Source organism: Suillus bovinus (assembly GCF_016758785.1).
Source record: "Suillus bovinus strain UH-Sbo-P2 chromosome Unknown EDB93scaffold_13, whole genome shotgun sequence".
NCBI lineage: Eukaryota > Fungi > Basidiomycota > Agaricomycetes > Boletales > Suillaceae > Suillus > Suillus bovinus.
This window is the reverse complement of record NW_024542069.1, coordinates 174694-191368: the sequence shown is the minus strand read 5'-3', so window position 1 is coordinate 191368 and position 16675 is coordinate 174694. Positions and strand designations below refer to the sequence as shown.

The following is a 16675-nucleotide window of genomic DNA, read 5'->3' as shown; positions in this document are numbered from 1 at the left end:
ACAGTGAGTGCTCACGAGTCACTATGTGAACACGGGTGAAAGTAGTAGACGTACTAGATTCGAAAAGTCAGAAAAGCTCGAGCGGGCGTACGTGGCACCATCATGATGGCGCCGCCATAGATAGACAAACGCACAAAATAGTGATTCAGGATCACTTTAAGTCGAGAATGCATTTACTACCATAGCTTAGGAATCCCGTTCCAGCATAGTCACTGATGAGAACCTAAATAGTTCGGATGTCAGCGATTTGGGTTTGGCAGTTTGACAGCTGGCAGTGGAGACTCGGCTTCCAGCGGAACAGTATGATAGGCGCCCGCACACCCCTGCCATAAGTTCATATTGTCAACCATCCTGTCTAAGTCCACGCCACGATACGATCACGAAGGATGAGTTGTTTGTTACTGTCAGATGAGAGTTTATGTGAAGAAGTTCTGTCGCCTTTTCAATTAAAAAACTGCTGAAACACTGGTAGAACGGGTTGGATTACGGTGCGGTTACGTTGACAGTGCAACTACCTGAATCTACTACATATAAATATACATGCAGCATAATATTAGCCCTCATACAGTTTCGTTACTAACATAATCTACTCTTACCAGAAAATATCCTTTCGAACCAGTCACGGTTTCTTTGTCGGAAGAAAGTTATTTGTGCCCGACGACAGACTTTGGCTGATAAGGCTCCTCCAAGTATTTAAGTTCTTCTGCGGTAAGAGTGATATTAATGGCGCCTAAGGAAGATTTACATCAGGATGTCCGCTCTTTCGATTGCAACACATACCGAGAAGATCCTGCAGGTTCTTAAGAGAAGTTGTCCCAACGATCGGAGCCGTGACCGCATCTTGTGCCATCGACCAAGCAAGAGCTATTTGCGCCATGCTTGCGCCTTTCTTCTTTGCAACTTCCTCGAGGCTATGCAGATCGCTTCAGAATCTGCTAGATCGAAGGGTGACACCAAAATTCTCACCGGCTCACAATTTCTTTGTCAGACTCATGCTGGACATATGAGTTTATGGTTCTGTACGTTATTGTTAGTATGGATGATTTATGGATAGATCCAGATGATGACGACTAACAGGTCGGTCTTTCCACGAATAGTTTTCTCGCTAAGAGGGCGGGTGAGCAGTCCTCGGGCGAGCGGCGACCAGGGGATGCATCCAACGCCAAACATCTACTATGATAATCAGGGGACAAGAAAGAGACGAAGGCAAACAAGTCAAACCTTGAGTGTGGGGAACATTTCTCGTTCCTCTTCGCGATAGATCAAACTGTGGTGATTCTGCATCGAAATGAAAGGTGTGAGGTGGTTTGCGATCGCGTAATCTAAACGGATCCATGCGGTCAAATTTCAATTTGCTCACATCAAAGTTATGATCTCACTTTGCATTGCTTGGACTGGATATGCATTGTAAGGCCGTGAACATGTACAGAATAGATGTCAAAACGTACATTGGTAAGCCCAGCATGAAGACATGCCAATATACCGAACATAACCAGCCTGCACGACGTCATGGAGAGCTTGCATCTAGGTATGATGCAGGTCAGTTGATAGAAACTGGAATTGGGGCATGGCGCTGACATACCGTCTCTTTAATAGGCGTCTCTGCGTCAAAGCGATGGCCTGAAATTTAATTAACCTTGAATCTTTAGCTGAACACTGGGTCAAGACAAACACTGCAGGACATCGACATAATCAAGTTGCAAACGCTCTAGACTCTTCTTGATGGATGCGAAAATATGCTATTCGTGTAAGATCAGATAGTGCAACAATTTGAACACATTCACAAGGGCTAACACACCTTGCGACTCAAACCCCTTTGATTGACATATCCTAGTTGATCAGGATGTACACTTGACTTGAAGACCTTTTCACTCGGGGTGCGGCCAACAACATTATAAACCTAGAATTTTATTTCTTAGGACCTGAAAACTACCAATACATTGCAGGTCAGACCTTTGTCATGACTACAATCTCATCCCGAGGTAAGTTGAGCTTTTTGATCGCGTTTCCAAGCACGACCTCGGAAAGTCCATTGGAGTACATCTAATCGCATCAATGAGTAATTCATACCCAAGGTGAAGAGATGTTCAATCTTACGTCTGCCGTGTCAAAGGTGTTGATTCCCGCGTCATAACTTCAACATTAATCGTAAAGACACGCTCTGGCATCGAAGTTATGCGACAGCGGTACTCACGCAGCTTTGATGTGAACAACAGCTTCTTCCTCTCCAAGAACCCAATCTTGCCATTCGCTCGTTCCTATGTTAAAAAATCAGGTGACCTTGGTCATGTGCCGATTAAACGCTCTACACACCATACTGCATCGTCCCTAGGATGATTTTGGAAACTTTGAGCCCAGAGTTGCCTAAGCGAACTTCATGGAAAGCAGTCTATTAGCAGCATCAATAAACGGACAACCAATAACATACCATAAGGCATTCCATTCTGTGTTGTCGACATAATCGCTATTGGTTGGGTTGGGGGCGGAGACGCTATTCTGAGAGCTTAGAGCTACGCCCTTATAAATTGTAATGCCATTAATAGGCAAGGCGTTCACGGGATCTGTAATATGTTCCGGTCTGCGGGATGAGCGGGGAATAAAGGAATTCCTCTTTATTTTTATTGATAATATGGCTTCAAGTTATTCCATCGGGCCGCGGTCAGCAGGGCGCACGACGCTGAAACCACATGTCGTGCTCGAGCGCTGAGCGATGACCGTGTAACAAGAAGAGTGATTAATATTTTAATCATCATCCTGTTGCTAGTGCAGTATAATTAGCAGTCAGTCCGAGTAAGCATCATTCACGAATGACAAAGCGGCAAAGCGATTACTGCTTTTCAGCTCAGGCTTTGCATTTGGTAGCATATTATTGAACTGTAGCAGTATAACATCATGAATAAATATTCGACACTACAAAGACACAAAAGTCAACTAAATCGAGATTACAATCATCATAAAGCGACATCAGCTTCACCGGTCGTCATCGCATCCTTTACAGTTTCTGTATCCATATGATTGGATTTTTCTTGTTTCGAGTCCGCGTCTTCAGGGGGTATACTGACCCCAGTAGCGAAAGACTCCACGAGGGAGCTCACTGTGGTTATGGCCATGCCCAGGACTGCTTCAACACGCCTACGAACACTGTCACTTGGACACGACACCGCCTACAGTGGGTCAATTCAGCAGAGTAATAACGTCAACGTCGATACGTACCAAGGTGGCTAGATTTATGTGTGCGTCAGTTTCTCCCGAGTCATCCATCCGCACGATCAACGCTGACTCGCTCTTGTCGCCTTGTTCTTGTCCACAACCTACTTCGGGCATGTGCAGCTCCACATCACCGAAATGGGCATCCAAGAACCATGCAATCCGCTGGATTCTAGTGATAGACGGATCACCTTCATGATGATCCGAGTGAGGGTGGTGAGTATGTGAATGTTGCTGTGAGGTTACTAAACAAAATTAACGATATCCACGACGGAATATGCAATACATCACCCACATTTCACAGAGGCAGGACTTTTGTCAATGCCCGTAATAAGAGCTAGAACAGAATCAGCAATCATGTCGTTGCTCGCGGTTGAGTCCCATTCAAGCGTGAGTTCATGTTCTGCAGTGTGTTTGACATCGACAGCACCCATAACCTGTTAAGGCCTATCAGTACGATCGCCATTTACTTCGAATCAGATATTTCTCACCCGAATCACCTTCACGTCATCTTTGTCCAAACCCTCTTCGACACTACCGTACATTCCTTCTAGATGCCACCGCACAAGATCCCAGCCCACGCCAAGGACTATCTTTTGTCGCTGAGTAACAATGCAGGTCGATAACCCAGCAAAGTCTTTCAAATCACGTGGATCGAGAAGAGTATAAGAATAATCCTTGGAAACTAGCAATCCGGATATGATGTCGTTTTCTTGAGGAGCCTTATTAGCCAAAGTACCAATCGCCTAGATGCAATTGCGTCAATAAATCCACGTAATTCAAGATTAAACCTCGAGACCTTCGCAACACGTTCGCCTCGGAAGGATAGCTCGAGAGTTTCAAGGTTACGAGGGGTGTGGATCTTCACGTCCTCATCGCGGTCTTTGAATCTCGCGGTCATGGCTGCTTTGAGACGCCCCATCGCGGTTTGCTCGCCATGGACTAAAACCTTTGGCAATAGGACTTGAGTAAGACGACATCAAATTTGTACGGGCACTTACTACATGTTGAGCCTTCACTAGCTCGATGAATTCGGAATTCTGAGAGTAGTCCACGTGCGCACTGAAAGAAAGATAGTCGACTGAAATTTTTCGCGGGATAGTGTTGCCCTTCAATCCAATAATCTCATCTGGTTCAGTCATGATGTCCTGATTTGAAAAAAAGTTCAGAACCTTGCCACTCAAATTTGAAGTGCGGAAAACAAATTTGCCATTAAGAGACACGCCAGTAGTGGTACGATTCTACACATAAGACAACTCACCCGAGCCAGTGTTCCTTCGATAGAGTATCCGGTAATAATGAGCCCATTGCGAGAGTCAGGCGCCCATAGTTCGAGTAATTCACGACTAGGTCCAGTTTGAAGAAAGCCTGGACTTGCCAACACGACGCATGGTGGACCTTCCGCGATTTTCCGTTCCCAACCGCGTGGCTGTGGAAGATTAGATATATGCCTAGAACAAGGGCGTTCAAAATAACCTCCAAGAGCGTGATAAAGTTCCACGCACTTGAAGACAAATGGATTGTCTCGTTTTGCGAACCTCGAACGGATGTTCGAGTTCATTGTATGTATGTACGTCTGGTATACAGCCATGCATTTGCGTGCCAAATTAGAAGCATAATAAATGGGCACGTTGTGCAGGTCCGGGTGCTTCTTCCAATATTCATCGAGAATAAGGAGAAGTTCCTGAGCTCGTCCGAGAGCAAAAGTGGGTAGAAGGACGTGTCCTCCACGCCTAATGATTGAGTGAACGAGATTCGTAAAACGCAACTCCTTCTCATCGCGACCTTCTAAGCTCTGAACGCCGTATGTACTTTCGACGATGAGCACATCTGGCCTCACTGGGGGAACTTCTGCCTTGACAAGATGTCGGTCTTCTTCGCGAGAATAATCCCCTGTGTACAGAATCTTGATGCCAGCAATATCAATGAGAAACATGCATGCACCCAATACGTGGCCTGCATGATAAGGAATGAATGAAACTCCAGGACAAGGTGTGATCAATTGATGGACAGAGATCGGGATGATTGATGACAGCGACACGTTCATTTCAAGGGGAGTGAATAGAGCATCGGAGGTCGACGAACTGTTGTTGTTCATTGGGTCAGTTTTTTTTGCATCTGTGTCCAACATACCTCATTCGAACAAAATCCTGCATCATGAACTTGTGCATAGCTTTCGTTGGATGTGTCATGTACACCTTACCCTTACCATCCCTGAAGTTGGTCTAATATAACTGGTCAAGTATAAGTCGGTCAGAGATGAAATATAGCCTGCCTTTTCCATGATGTAGGTAAGGGCAGCAGCATGATCGAGGTGAAAGCTGAAGATTGAATTAAGTCGTCAAAATAACTTAGGGACATATCGCGTACTGAGTGATCAAAATCGCATCTACCGTGCTCCAATCAAGTTCATCCACAAATGGGAGCGAAGCCATGCCATTGTACGCTGGGTGCACTCCTGTGTCACACACAATGGTCTTTCCCCTGTACTGGAGCACGCAGCAAGATCTTCCCACCTCTTGACCTGCACCGAGGAGCGTGACACTCAGCGTTGGTGAGTCTGCCATAACTTTGCTCGCCCTTCAACGTCTGCGTCCAATTTGGTGATATGGCAATCCAGAACAGTCTCAAGGTTCACAATATAACCAGACTTAAGGTCACAGGAAGAAATGGTGGAATTCTCAACCTAATAGTCGTTTGGAACACAGCCTCGAGCTGGGTTAGAAAATCGATACTGACGTAAGCCGCAGCGTAGAATCTCGAGGCTAACTTGGAAAAGTCAAGACTGCATGCATGGGCAAGACTAGCAAAGCTCAAAATAAACGCGCAGTTCTCGGTCCCCAGGAAATCCGCAGGAGCGCAGCCAAATCTTCTTCGAAGAGGAAGCAAAAGCAGCGCTCTAGGGAACAGATCGACCAAGCTAGACATGCCCTCGATTTGAATGCTCAAAAGTTGTACGAGGTGAGTTGACATCTAGTCGAAATCCCCTGATCAAACTACGAAGACCGTCGTTCCATTTTTCGTCACGGTCTGGGATTAAAGCTGATGCTTTTTTCAGGCCATCGGGAGACCTACAAGCTCGCACTCTAATCGACCTCAAGATGAAGTCGAAATAGATCATGTAAAGGCTCTCACCGAGACTATCATGAGTCTCTAAATTTGATCCCATATCGCGTGCGAGGATTCTTACTCATGGTCCACATGTTCATTGAATGTCTGTATTGTAGGACATCATATCTCGCAGCCTTTGCATCGTACTGCACATGGACAAGTCGTGTGTCTTCATACACGCTTATCTTTGTATCATGTCTTCTTTCGGAGACGAACTCGAAATGCTGACCGACAAGGTAAAGCTCTCGATCATTATCATTTCTGATGCCTGACTGTTGTTGTCAGGCGTGACGAGAAGTTGTCACCATCAGGAAGATGGGGGATATGAATGAATCAGTTGTGTCATGCCTTACGCGTATACCGAGTTGCTTTTGATGGTTCACAAAATATTTGATATCCAAATGTCCAAAGTCCAAAATTGCGACAAGCATTGAAGTAACACAGAAAAGCAGGTCCTTGCTTGTACCTATCCTATGATACTGTACATACATCAGATCCAGCACGAAGCAGCACAACCATGAGCGGTCAAACAAACAATCAGTCTATAAATAATCTAATCTAAGCAACTAAACTAAACAGTCCTCCCAATTCGCCTTGGGCGAGCTAATCGACAACTTCCCCTGTTGTTTTCGTTGCCTCAGATTCTTCACCTCCGTATTGATCAAATCCCGGAGACGCTCCAGGTCAAGACTGCGTTCCGCTCGAGAGCCCATGAGCACGTTTCGCCAGATACCAGCTGCGGCGACGGAGTTGTCGATATTGAGCTGCATAGGACGGTGCAGGCGAACCATCTTTTGCATGAGGTGGTCTGGGTTTGCGTAAATAGCACCGGGCCAGGCTACTCGGATGGCAAACCACCAACCAAGAGGCTGTGAAAAAACTCAATACTTGCTGAGCATATAAAATATCAGGTTGCTCACCCGTCCATCGGGAAGCGTCCGTTCAGGATATGAATCGTATGTCGTGAGTGCGCCATCAGGAAGTGAGAATCTGATGAAGAAAACTCATTAAATAGCGCAAAGAAGCAAAACCGATCAACCAACCTGTGGACGACCCAATGACCTGCATCTGATCGATGTTTCGCAAGCACAACGATCAATCGCGGAGCATCCTCGAAACCAAAAGGCGCCCATAGATCCCTCAACATTCCACACGCATCACCATGCCGGCCATTGAATACAGCAGTGCTGATCGCATCTGCCATGTTCGGAGGGACGAAAAGCCTGTCCACGCGCCCACCCGGCATATCTGTCATGCGGCTCCTCACGTATCGCTTGTATGTCTGCGTCGACCAAATGCTCAGCGCGACCTCATCTACCTGCTGCCCTCGAGTCGTGCTGCTGAGAGCTGCATCAATCTCGCTCATTGGCCATATGATAGCCCAACTGAGAAGGCGCTGGTGGATGCGCTGCCACGGCGGGGGACTGGACTCGCCGTAGTCATGAGCAGCATTCCGAACTTGCGAGTTCTGAGAAGGCACCATCTCGCGTCGACTAATCTCTTGTCCAGGGATTGGTGGTAAAGGCGGAGAAGGCTGACGGCGCTCGGTGTAGTTGCCCGAGTCGGGAATTTCAGGTAGACCAGATTCAGTGAATGCTCCTTGGCCCTCCTCGAACTCGTCTTGGTCATCTCTCGCAACTTCCCAAGTCTTGTGCGTAATGGCGGACTGGCTTCCTCCAGGCTTGACACGTAATTTGTACAGCTCCTCCTCCAAGAACTGCTGACCTGGAGAGTCGTCTCGATCGCCACTCAAAAACTCGCTCATGCCTCCCCGTGTCTCAGTGATCGTACCAGCGCCAAACCGTTGCTCAAGCTCAGTGTGATCAGCATAAATTTCATCATCCTCTTCAACTACAATTCATCAGGATATTCATCTCGACCGCGTAACAAAACGCACCGATGATAGCAGTTTCATTTTGGTACACCGACTCTGGAATTGTGCCCGTAGCCTGCGTGTTGATATTCACGGTTTGAGTGCGCGGAGTTTGACCGTACTGATCCATGTTTTCTGAATATTCCGTCTCTCCTCGGTATTGCTCTCGAGATGTAGCAGACTCGGCATATGATTGTTGGCTGCGAGGTGGCATGGGCGCATTCAATGACTGAGGGCTGAGAGTTTCAAGACGCTCTTGGACTTTTATCATTCCACTCATAAGCTCTTTGGCCCATTCGGGCGGCTCTTGCTGTTGCAGAGTTGGTGTCAGATTCGACAAACAATTAGAACAACTTACTGTGTTTGGCTGGAATCCCGCATCCAAATGGACGCTAGGGTCATGATCATGGAATGACTTCCGGTACTGTCGCATGGACTGCCAGGATGTAAGATAACATTTAACACAAAAGATAATCAGTTGAGCGCACATCTTGATCATATTTCATGCCCAGCTTCTTGACGCGCTGCCTCAATGCTTTCCGTAGCGCCTTCTTCACCACTTCATGAGTGGTATTATCGTCCATTTGATGAAGCAAGATGCACAGATCCATATCGTGGAAGTGAGAGTCGATGATTTCTGGTTCGAGAGTGCTAGGAGCGTACGAAGTGCGATTACCGGCGCCACGTTCGGCCAATGCCTTTGCCACCATCTCCTCCTCAGCTTGGTTCAAGGAGAACGACGGAGAATGCGGACGAGAAGGTGTAGGCGTCGCTCTGTCATCTTCTTCCGTGCGTGCCGGCGAGCGCGCGCGCGACTGGGATTGATGAGTGTGATGCGAATGATGCGAGACATGAGATTGCTGAGTGTGTTGGGAATGGTGCGACACATGAGATTGCTGGGTGTGTTGGGAATGGTGCGACACATGAGATTGCTGAGTGTGGTGGGAATGGTGCGATACATGGGATAATTTACTGCCACCTCCACCGCCATTCAGCTGAGATGTATCCACGTTCAACTGAGACAATGCATTTGATTGTGAAGATGCCTGCCTCTGGACTTGAGAGGCTGCAGTAAATAATAGGGGTTCTTGTGTGGCGGCATGACGATATGGAGAGAATGGGCGGTTATGATGTGAAGGCGACATTGGGCCACCAGCAGCGCTCAGCGGACCTCCACGCTTCGATGCAGCTCCATCGACATCACTCATGGGCCCGGCACTCGCAACCGAGCGCATCTTTTCCTTTTCCTTCAGCTCCCTCTCAATCCTAGCAGCCTTGAATGGGGCTTGACTGGGAGAGTCAGATGGTGACACGCTTGGTGCACGGTGGTGCGATCGTGGTGATAGAGGAAGCTGATTAGTTCGACCTGACGGACTTAGAAATGTGCTTGGAGGTAGAGGAGGGTATTCAGTAGGGACTTGTGATCTTGATCCGGCTCGTGATCGGCGAGGGGATAAGGGGACTTCATCAGGCGCCGCGCTGCGAGTTGTATGTGCCTTGCTCGGAGCATTGTGGTGCTATAACATTTCCATCAATCACTTGTATGACTAATGACACTAGAAGACATACACCTTTAACCGTATCTCGTGAATCACTTTCAACTACGGAGGCAGCTGACTTGCGTGACTTTGTAGGGGCGCCGCTGGCTTGAGAAGCAGACTTGCGTGACTTTGAACCGCTAGGTGTGGATGGAGGTTCGATATTGATGTTGAAAGTGGTCGGGGATGTTATAGAATTTGGAAGAGGTACTTTTGCCGCACCGGCCACTGTAGAATGCTGAATGAAATGAGTAAAAGGGTAGAACTGGATATGTGATTATGTGAACCCGATGGCGACGTACCTCCCAAGCATTCCAGGGAGGTGCTCCGCTACTGGGCCCAAAGTCAGGCAAAGGGCCTTTGTTGCCAAACGAAGGACCAGAATCAAATGACTCATAACGCGGACCAGGGGGGTCCTGAGGACCAGGTTGATGCTGGTAGTACGTCGTTTGAGACCATGGGAAAGCCAGACAAAAATCCAAAATTTTAAATGAGATTAGCACTCACCATTACAGAATGAACATTGATGGACATCTCAGTCTTTCGACCATCTTGAACATTGGAGTCTAGATCAGAGGTGCCGTCGTCATTACCAAAGGCACTTCGCCTTGTAGATGGGAGGCCATTACGAATAAGAGTAGAAGTAGGCGATCCGAGACCCATGGACTCTCTTTGCATACCCTCTAGGTATAGCAGTACTGCAGAATATGACACTATTGAGTTCGATGCTCGTTGGTATTGATGTGAAGGGCTTACCTTTCTCATTGGGGGCTGCGGAAAAGAAATCACACGGAATTAACTTGAGAGCTGTAGAAGAATACAAAAAAATGAAGAAAGACACATACCTGGTGTGCTTGAGCGCAGAAGGATCGGCCTAAGGGAATCGGAACCAACTTCGGCGAAAGACATGGTGGAAATATTCGGAAGGGTGGATATAAAGATATGAGAAAATGATAAAAAATCGGGGGAAACGGGTGTCGCTGATGTTTGGTTAGAGGGTTTGAGTGAGTTGTTAGAATGTATAACCGAGCAGAAGAAAGTAGTTATTCAAAAGATACAACAAAATACAAAATGAACCGTGGAGTCGACTTCTATAATTCATCGAATCAATCATACCCTAATCAGCTCACAAACATATACAAATACACATCACAATTGTTAAGGCTTCTCCGAAGTCAAGGCAGAGACAATGAAAAGGTAACGACCAACTGATTGCTTCTCTAGACCTTGACGTGGCGAGGGCTCTCGTGCATCTTGTTTATTGACCGCCACCAGGCGGCTGTTCCAATACATTCCGCCTCTTGTAACTTCTGTCACTGCCTTTGAACTCAACATGTCAGTCGATTATGCGTGGCGGCCTCAGCTGTAAGCACCTATTACATAGTCTACTACTGGAATTCACCACAGGTTTATGGTGGCGCATTCAGCCTTTATAGAGGCAACACACTGAATGCTCCTATCTCAGTCACCTCTTTTTCATCACCCCCAATCCTGTCTTCGCGCTTTCAATCTCATGCATCAAGCTCTGTGCATTGCCGAAATTCTAGACCAGATCAGCTGGCACACTGATCGTGGCTCACTTCCTGGCCTTGCCTTGACGTGTCGCACATTTGAAGGTCCAGCACTTGACGCCCTATGGAGGAATTTGCAATCACTAGAACCGTTGGTCAACTGTATACCAACTCATTTCTGGGGCTTCAATTTCCAAGGGGAACTGGTAAGCATTTCATATTCGCGCGAATTCTCACTCAGTAATTTGTACAGATGCTACTCAGGCCTATCGATACCAAGGTCTGGGCCACTTTTCGTAGATACGCATCCCGCGTGCACTCGATCACACAATCCGGAGATCCATCACCCATTATTGAACATCTTCGGATACTAATGTTATCTTACCCTTACCCATCCTCGACCATGTTTCCAGCTCTACAAAGTCTGGCTTGGAATGTCAATCAAACCCACCTCATCATCGAGTTCTTGCGTATGGCATTTGTGCCTTCATTGGTTTCCTTGGATCTACGAATCACCTCGATTTCGCCGGCCTTGATGTCCGTCTTGTCCACTATCGGGACCGCATGTCCTAATCTTACCTCCTTCCGACCTCAAGTAGACGACCCGACATGGAACCGTGAGCTGGCGCCCTTCCTGACACAGGCGATATGTCAGCTGCATCATCTTTCCGCCTTGACCGTATGCGAGCTAGAAGATCCAGGAATGATGCACGTCACTCAGCTACAGTCTCTGAAGACACTTTGGCTTTACATAGGGCCATCTTTTCTCCGACGCACGGGGTTACTACCGCAGTCACTTGGTCTAGAACATTTGGAACATTTGGGTCTTCAAGCTATTAGACTCAACCATATGACAGACTTCTTACGTTCTCTTGGAACGGTCCGAAGCAAACATATTACGGCCGTCTTTTCCTCGAACGCATTTGGACAGCAATCCGATTCTATATCCCAGTTCTGCACTATGGTCCTAGAACGATGCGACAACGACACACTCGAGGCCATAACACTCTGCGAACAATTCTACAACACCTTCCATAATGTATACGCCCAACCAAGCGACTTTGGCCCTCTGCGCCTTCTTCGCAATTTAACCTATTTCGATGTCGAGGCAGCATGTACCATCTCGATCTCCAACGATGGACTAGGCGAGCTGGTAAAGGCATGGCCGAAGCTCACAACATTCAGACTCAACTGCTATCGCGACCCCACTAGTACTGTGCTACCTACCTTCCATGGGCTGATTAATGTGCTTCGACTTTGCCCCGAATTGGTATCTCTCTCTCTTGTCATCGATACCACGCAGCTCGATGGTATAGACATCAAATCTCCCGGAAATGGTATCGGTAATAACGGTTTGCAAGATCTTGTCCTCGGTAACTCGCCAATTAGTTCGCCATTAGATGTGGCTCTTGTCCTTAGCAGCCTCTTGCCCAACCTGATGGGGGTTAATCTTTCCCCTTGGATTGGTGGTCCACTGGATGCATTGTTCGCGAAGCAATGGGCAATGGAGCAATGGAAGCAGGTCAATCGCTTACTTGGTGGCTTTCACATTGTAAGGACACGGTTTTTGGGGCAATAGTTGACTCCTGTATCTCGTTTGTACTTGTTGTATAATTATCTGTTCCATGTATTACTATCAATTAAGACTGCGGAGCGTGTGCTCCTAGTATTACTGCAGGCATCGTGACATTAATATTAGTATCGCACCATCACGTGATTGTGACCATCGCGCCCGCGTCATGAAGCGTTCAGTACTTACTTTGAATCTTTGACCAGTGACGATGGCAAGCACTTCTAAGGCGATCAGCAACTCGGCCCATCAACAAGGCCAGACGTGCATTGCGTTTTCGCGTGATGGGAAGTAAGTAGTCTGTTCTTGATTAGAGCCGCCGACCCAATCCTCTTTCCCTAGGATTGCGTACACGGGAGGATTAGATACCCTAGTACGGATATGGCACACTGACCAAGGGGAGGACCAAGAACCAGAAGCTGCGTATGAAGCCGACGAGGGTATTACGACGGTCGCCGCTGCTGTGCGTGGTTTTTCATGTATTCTGGATTCGTCTGAGCTGACAATGGAAAATAGGAAGGTTGCTGGCTCTCTGGAGGCCACGACTCTGACGTGCGAAAGTACATTCCTGGAAAAGCACAGTTTAATGGACTTGTGACGAGCGCTGCTGGAGTACCGATCAGGTGTTTAGCAGTGGATCCCTCTGGCAAGCGCGTTGCTGTCGCTTCCGAGTACGTTTCTGTATGCATTGGCTGTTGTGTGCACTGACTGTTCTCATATACATTAGTGAACTCTCGGTGAAAATTATTGATTTGGATGAAATAACGAATGTGGTGGTACTGAAAGGGGTGCATAAGAAACGCATACGAAAGACAACGTGGCATCCATCGGGCACTATCTTGGTACGAGCTTTTGAAAGAATTCATGTTACTCCTTATTCATCGATTTCTTCCCTCAGACAACAAGTAGCTCAGATGGGACCATAGTGGCATGGAATTTATCCGATGCTGAAGCCAAGATAGAGAACGTCATTGATGGTATAATACCCGAGGTGGTAGATCCGGAGTGAGGATTATTCGCTTCATTTGTAGAGACATCTTGCTGACCCTCTGCGAGGTCTCCGGAATTTATGCATGATTGTTCTGCTGTTTGGCATCCGTCAGGACAGTATTTCTTTGCAGCATCGCGAACGCGCGGCAAGTAGTCAAGCCATTGAAGTCACACTCTCACTCATGATCGAATAGAAATTGTCATGATTTCGCGGAGTACATGGACCAAAACTTCTTCTCTGTTTGATCCTAATATAGTCGGCGTAACAACAGCTCTAGCGCTTTCAGCCAATGGCGTATACCTTGCCAGCGCCTGCAACCAAGAGATTTTAGTCTGGAGTGTGCTGACAAAGCGGGTGCTTTGGAAGTAAGCTTTAGGATTGTTTTTGTTTCTGTACCCATAACTTGTTGCAGGCACCCAGGCACCCCAAATGCGTTCACCATTCAAATCGCCTTCTCACCTACAGAAAACCTTTTAGCATGGACAGACACAGAAGGTGTCCTCTCTCGGTGGCGGGATGCAATTCCTGCAGGTTCACCTGATCCCGTGCGGCAAACGGCTGCAAGCAGCGCTCAAGGGACGACGACAAAGCGAAAGTCCACTCGCCCGTTATGGGGTGAAGAACCTGACGCTGGCGCAGAGGGGGGTGACCCATATGGCGACGACTGGATTATTGACGATCTTGGTGATGGGATGGAAGATGAGCCTGAAGGTGCAAAAGCGACGCGTTCAGGTGACGGATTCGTGAAGGAGATGGGTGAGCCAAAGTCGTCGAGTAAATGTTGACAATAACTTCACGGTATTTCAGTGAGCATCACGAAGGCTCAACCTGCTTTCCAACCAGGGTCGACGCCTATGGAAAATAAAAAGCGTTACCTCGGCACGAGACTTTTTCTGACATATCATAACTTATACTTATTTCAGCACAGCGTACAATATGGTTGGCGTCATTGAGGTGACGGACCAGGATACTCATCACATTGTCAATGTCGAATTCCACGACCGATCAACCCGCAAAGGATACCACTTTACCGATCACTTCAAATATGACCTTGGCTCTCTTGGTTAGCTTCTTGCAACTTCCACAAGCAAATCTGATGCCCCCACAGGTGAACGGGGTGCACTCTTTGCTTGCCCCCCTGAGCTTGATCACTCGGCACAAGTCATATATAAACCTTACGGCACTTGGTCCACGCAAGGGGATTGGACATACGCCCTCCCAAAAGGTCAGCGTGTCCTTGGTATCGTGGCAGGTGGTGAAAAGCCAATGCGATCTCTGAGAGATCCTTCGTCGTCCGGAGGTGACATTCAGGGACAAGGGAACATTGTGATCGCGACCAGTTCTGGAGATCTGACGTTCTTGAGCGGCTCTGGTATGGAAAGAATTGTTCTCGGCGTGGAAGGCGAATATGTGACAATGGCTGCTGCCGAGGAATATGTAATCGTGGTGCACCGTCCTGGCGCGACTACCATTGATGGTAAGGCCCTTGACCTGTTCAATAACACAATGTTAAAAGATTTTTTTTTTCTAGGATCCCAAAGTTTGGTCGCCACACTGATTTCTTTTGAAGATTTTCAAGTTCTTCAAGAAAAGCCACTACCAATACCCAAAGGTCACACTCTGAAGTGGATCGGAACCACAGATGAAGGGGTATGTGAACACCTTTGTTGTCACACTCTTCTCAATCGGTATGCTAGGCCCCAGCAATATATGACTCTGCCGGTTACATGCATCTTATGATTCATTATCGACGCCCGAATCGTGCGGCGTGGGCGCGTCTCATGGACACCAACTTGCTAGAGCGCAAGCAGGGCAAGGATGAGTCGTACTGGCCTGTCGGCCTGAGTCAAGACACATTCATGTGTCTAATTCTAAAAGTAGGTGGCTTAGCCTTCGATACCCCCATGCTACTGACTTCATCTCAAGGGTCGTCAAGAACACCCCGGCTTTCCTCGACCTCTCATACAAGAACTCCCTGTCCGCTTACCATTCTGCAATCAAGACCCCGTAGATTCACCCATCGAAGAACGGTATGCTTTTTCTTTTCTTTCGTGGTTCATGCTGAACAATAAATGATTAGTATTGCTCGCGAGCGAATCCACATTAACCTTGCTCGTGATGCCCTTGGGGACGAGCTAACGTCTCCCGACATCGATAAGCGCGAGGTTGAACTAGACAAACTATTGATCAAGCTCATCCAAGTTGCCTGCAAGGCGGACAAGGCCCCGCGCGTGATTGAACTCGTCAAACGGCTACATTTTCCTAACTCGATTGCGGCTGCAAGTCAACTTGCAGGGTTCTACCGCCTCGTTGGATTGCAGGAGAAGATAGAAGCAATTAAATTGTGGCGAGAACAGAACGCAACACCTGCAGAGGAGGCGAGGGAGGCAAGACAAGGATTTGCCTACGAGGATGCTCCGTTAGCTCGATTGAAGCCTTTCCAAAACTTCAATCCACCACCCAAGGTCGACAGACCTGGTCTGACACGATCTTCTGGAATCGTCGAGCAAACGGAGTTTACTGCCTCTAGCATCGCGATCAGAGCAGGTCGCTCGCGAGCGCCACAGGCTTCTGCTTCTCGTTCAACGTCTCCCGAGGGAAAGAGAAAACGTGACGACAACGATGACGATTTCTCATGTAACGCGATTGATGTCGAGGTAAAGAGGCGAGCCATTGGCGAGTCCGATGTCGCAGTGCCGTCACCAAAACCTAGTGCGTGTATAATTGTTCACCCGGGCGTGCTTAAATTTTGATCATCTATGGCAGACAACCCGTTTTCTCGGAAGACTGGGCCAGAAGTCAAGAAGAATCCTTTTGCAAGAAAACACGAACTTAACAAGCCTATCCAAAAGAGTGAAAGCTTTTTTAACAAGG

General features: G+C 47.6%; 5 protein-coding genes across 5 annotated transcripts; 2 read left to right on the top strand and 3 right to left on the bottom strand.

The window, feature by feature from the left end:
- Positions 1-222: 222 nt before the first annotated feature.
- EDB93DRAFT_158069 (aryl-alcohol dehydrogenase) lies at positions 223-2703 on the bottom strand. The gene is made up of 15 exons (XM_041455543.1): positions 2429-2703; positions 2314-2373; positions 2195-2258; positions 2098-2134; positions 1954-2043; positions 1799-1900; positions 1673-1739; positions 1583-1620; positions 1449-1524; positions 1380-1394; positions 1222-1322; positions 1076-1170; positions 967-1017; positions 781-911; positions 223-730 (listed from the first exon to the last, which is right to left on the bottom strand). The coding sequence occupies exons 1-15, from the start codon at positions 2457-2459 to the stop codon at positions 645-647; spliced, it is 1044 nt and encodes a 347-aa protein (XP_041309930.1). The 5' UTR covers positions 2460-2703; the 3' UTR covers positions 223-644.
- A 5-nt stretch (positions 2704-2708) lies between these two features.
- On the bottom strand, positions 2709-5911 carry EDB93DRAFT_1131961 (beta-lactamase-like protein). The gene is made up of 11 exons (XM_041448982.1): positions 5578-5911; positions 5483-5528; positions 5341-5432; positions 4713-5291; positions 4469-4658; positions 4209-4355; positions 4007-4156; positions 3699-3953; positions 3503-3644; positions 3214-3452; positions 2709-3164 (listed from the first exon to the last, which is right to left on the bottom strand). Exons 1-11 carry the CDS (start codon positions 5772-5774, stop codon positions 2952-2954), a joined length of 2250 nt encoding a protein of 749 aa, XP_041309929.1. The 5' UTR covers positions 5775-5911; the 3' UTR covers positions 2709-2951.
- A 973-nt stretch (positions 5912-6884) lies between these two features.
- On the bottom strand, positions 6885-10638 carry EDB93DRAFT_1102181 (uncharacterized protein; the record flags this gene model as incomplete). Its single annotated transcript, XM_041447177.1, has 11 exons — positions 6885-7187; positions 7239-7308; positions 7362-8169; positions 8216-8501; positions 8550-8627; positions 8680-9708; positions 9761-9967; positions 10032-10163; positions 10237-10427; positions 10486-10500; positions 10575-10638. 11 exons carry the CDS (start codon positions 10636-10638, stop codon positions 6885-6887), a joined length of 3183 nt encoding a protein of 1060 aa, XP_041309928.1.
- A 288-nt stretch (positions 10639-10926) lies between these two features.
- Positions 10927-12917, top strand: EDB93DRAFT_1131952 (uncharacterized protein). Its single transcript, XM_041448981.1, has 3 exons — positions 10927-11094; positions 11157-11446; positions 11494-12917. Exons 2-3 carry the CDS (start codon positions 11180-11182, stop codon positions 12817-12819), a joined length of 1593 nt encoding a protein of 530 aa, XP_041309927.1. The 5' UTR covers positions 10927-11094; positions 11157-11179; the 3' UTR covers positions 12820-12917.
- A 104-nt stretch (positions 12918-13021) lies between these two features.
- EDB93DRAFT_1081431 (WD40 repeat-like protein) lies at positions 13022-16554 on the top strand (the record flags this gene model as incomplete). Its single annotated transcript, XM_041445619.1, is given in 15 exon segments — positions 13022-13101; positions 13153-13273; positions 13327-13481; positions 13538-13652; positions 13709-13815; positions 13867-13950; positions 13969-14166; positions 14214-14557; positions 14609-14671; positions 14730-14864; positions 14910-15278; positions 15333-15451; positions 15499-15678; positions 15728-15831; positions 15882-16554. 15 exon segments carry the CDS (start codon positions 13022-13024, stop codon positions 16552-16554), a joined length of 2847 nt encoding a protein of 948 aa, XP_041309926.1.
- Between the last annotated feature and the right edge of the window lie 121 nt (positions 16555-16675).

Excerpts from the sequence above, each read along its gene's own strand:
- EDB93DRAFT_158069 (XM_041455543.1), bottom strand. The coding sequence starts at position 2,459 with ATGTCGACAACACAGAATGGAATGCCTTATG. Across the intron at positions 2,374-2,428 it reads ACAGAATGGAATGCCTTATG|TTCGCTTAGGCAACTCTGGG; the intron begins GTATGTTATTGG and ends CTTTCCATGAAG. Across the intron at positions 1,740-1,798 it reads AAAGGGGTTTGAGTCGCAAG|CATATTTTCGCATCCATCAA; the intron begins GTGTGTTAGCCC and ends TTACACGAATAG.
- EDB93DRAFT_1131961 (XM_041448982.1), bottom strand. The coding sequence starts at position 5,774 with ATGGCAGACTCACCAACGCTGAGTGTCACGCTCCTCGGTGCAGGTCAA. Across the intron at positions 5,292-5,340 it reads CAGGATTTTGTTCGAATGAG|TTCGTCGACCTCCGATGCTC; the intron begins GTATGTTGGACA and ends GAACAACAACAG. Across the intron at positions 3,645-3,698 it reads ATGACGTGAAGGTGATTCGG|GTTATGGGTGCTGTCGATGT; the intron begins GTGAGAAATATC and ends AGGCCTTAACAG.
- EDB93DRAFT_1131952 (XM_041448981.1), top strand. The coding sequence starts at position 11,180 with ATGCTCCTATCTCAGTCACCTCTTTTTCATCACCCCCAATCCTGTCTT. Across the intron at positions 11,447-11,493 it reads TCAATTTCCAAGGGGAACTG|ATGCTACTCAGGCCTATCGA; the intron begins GTAAGCATTTCA and ends TAATTTGTACAG.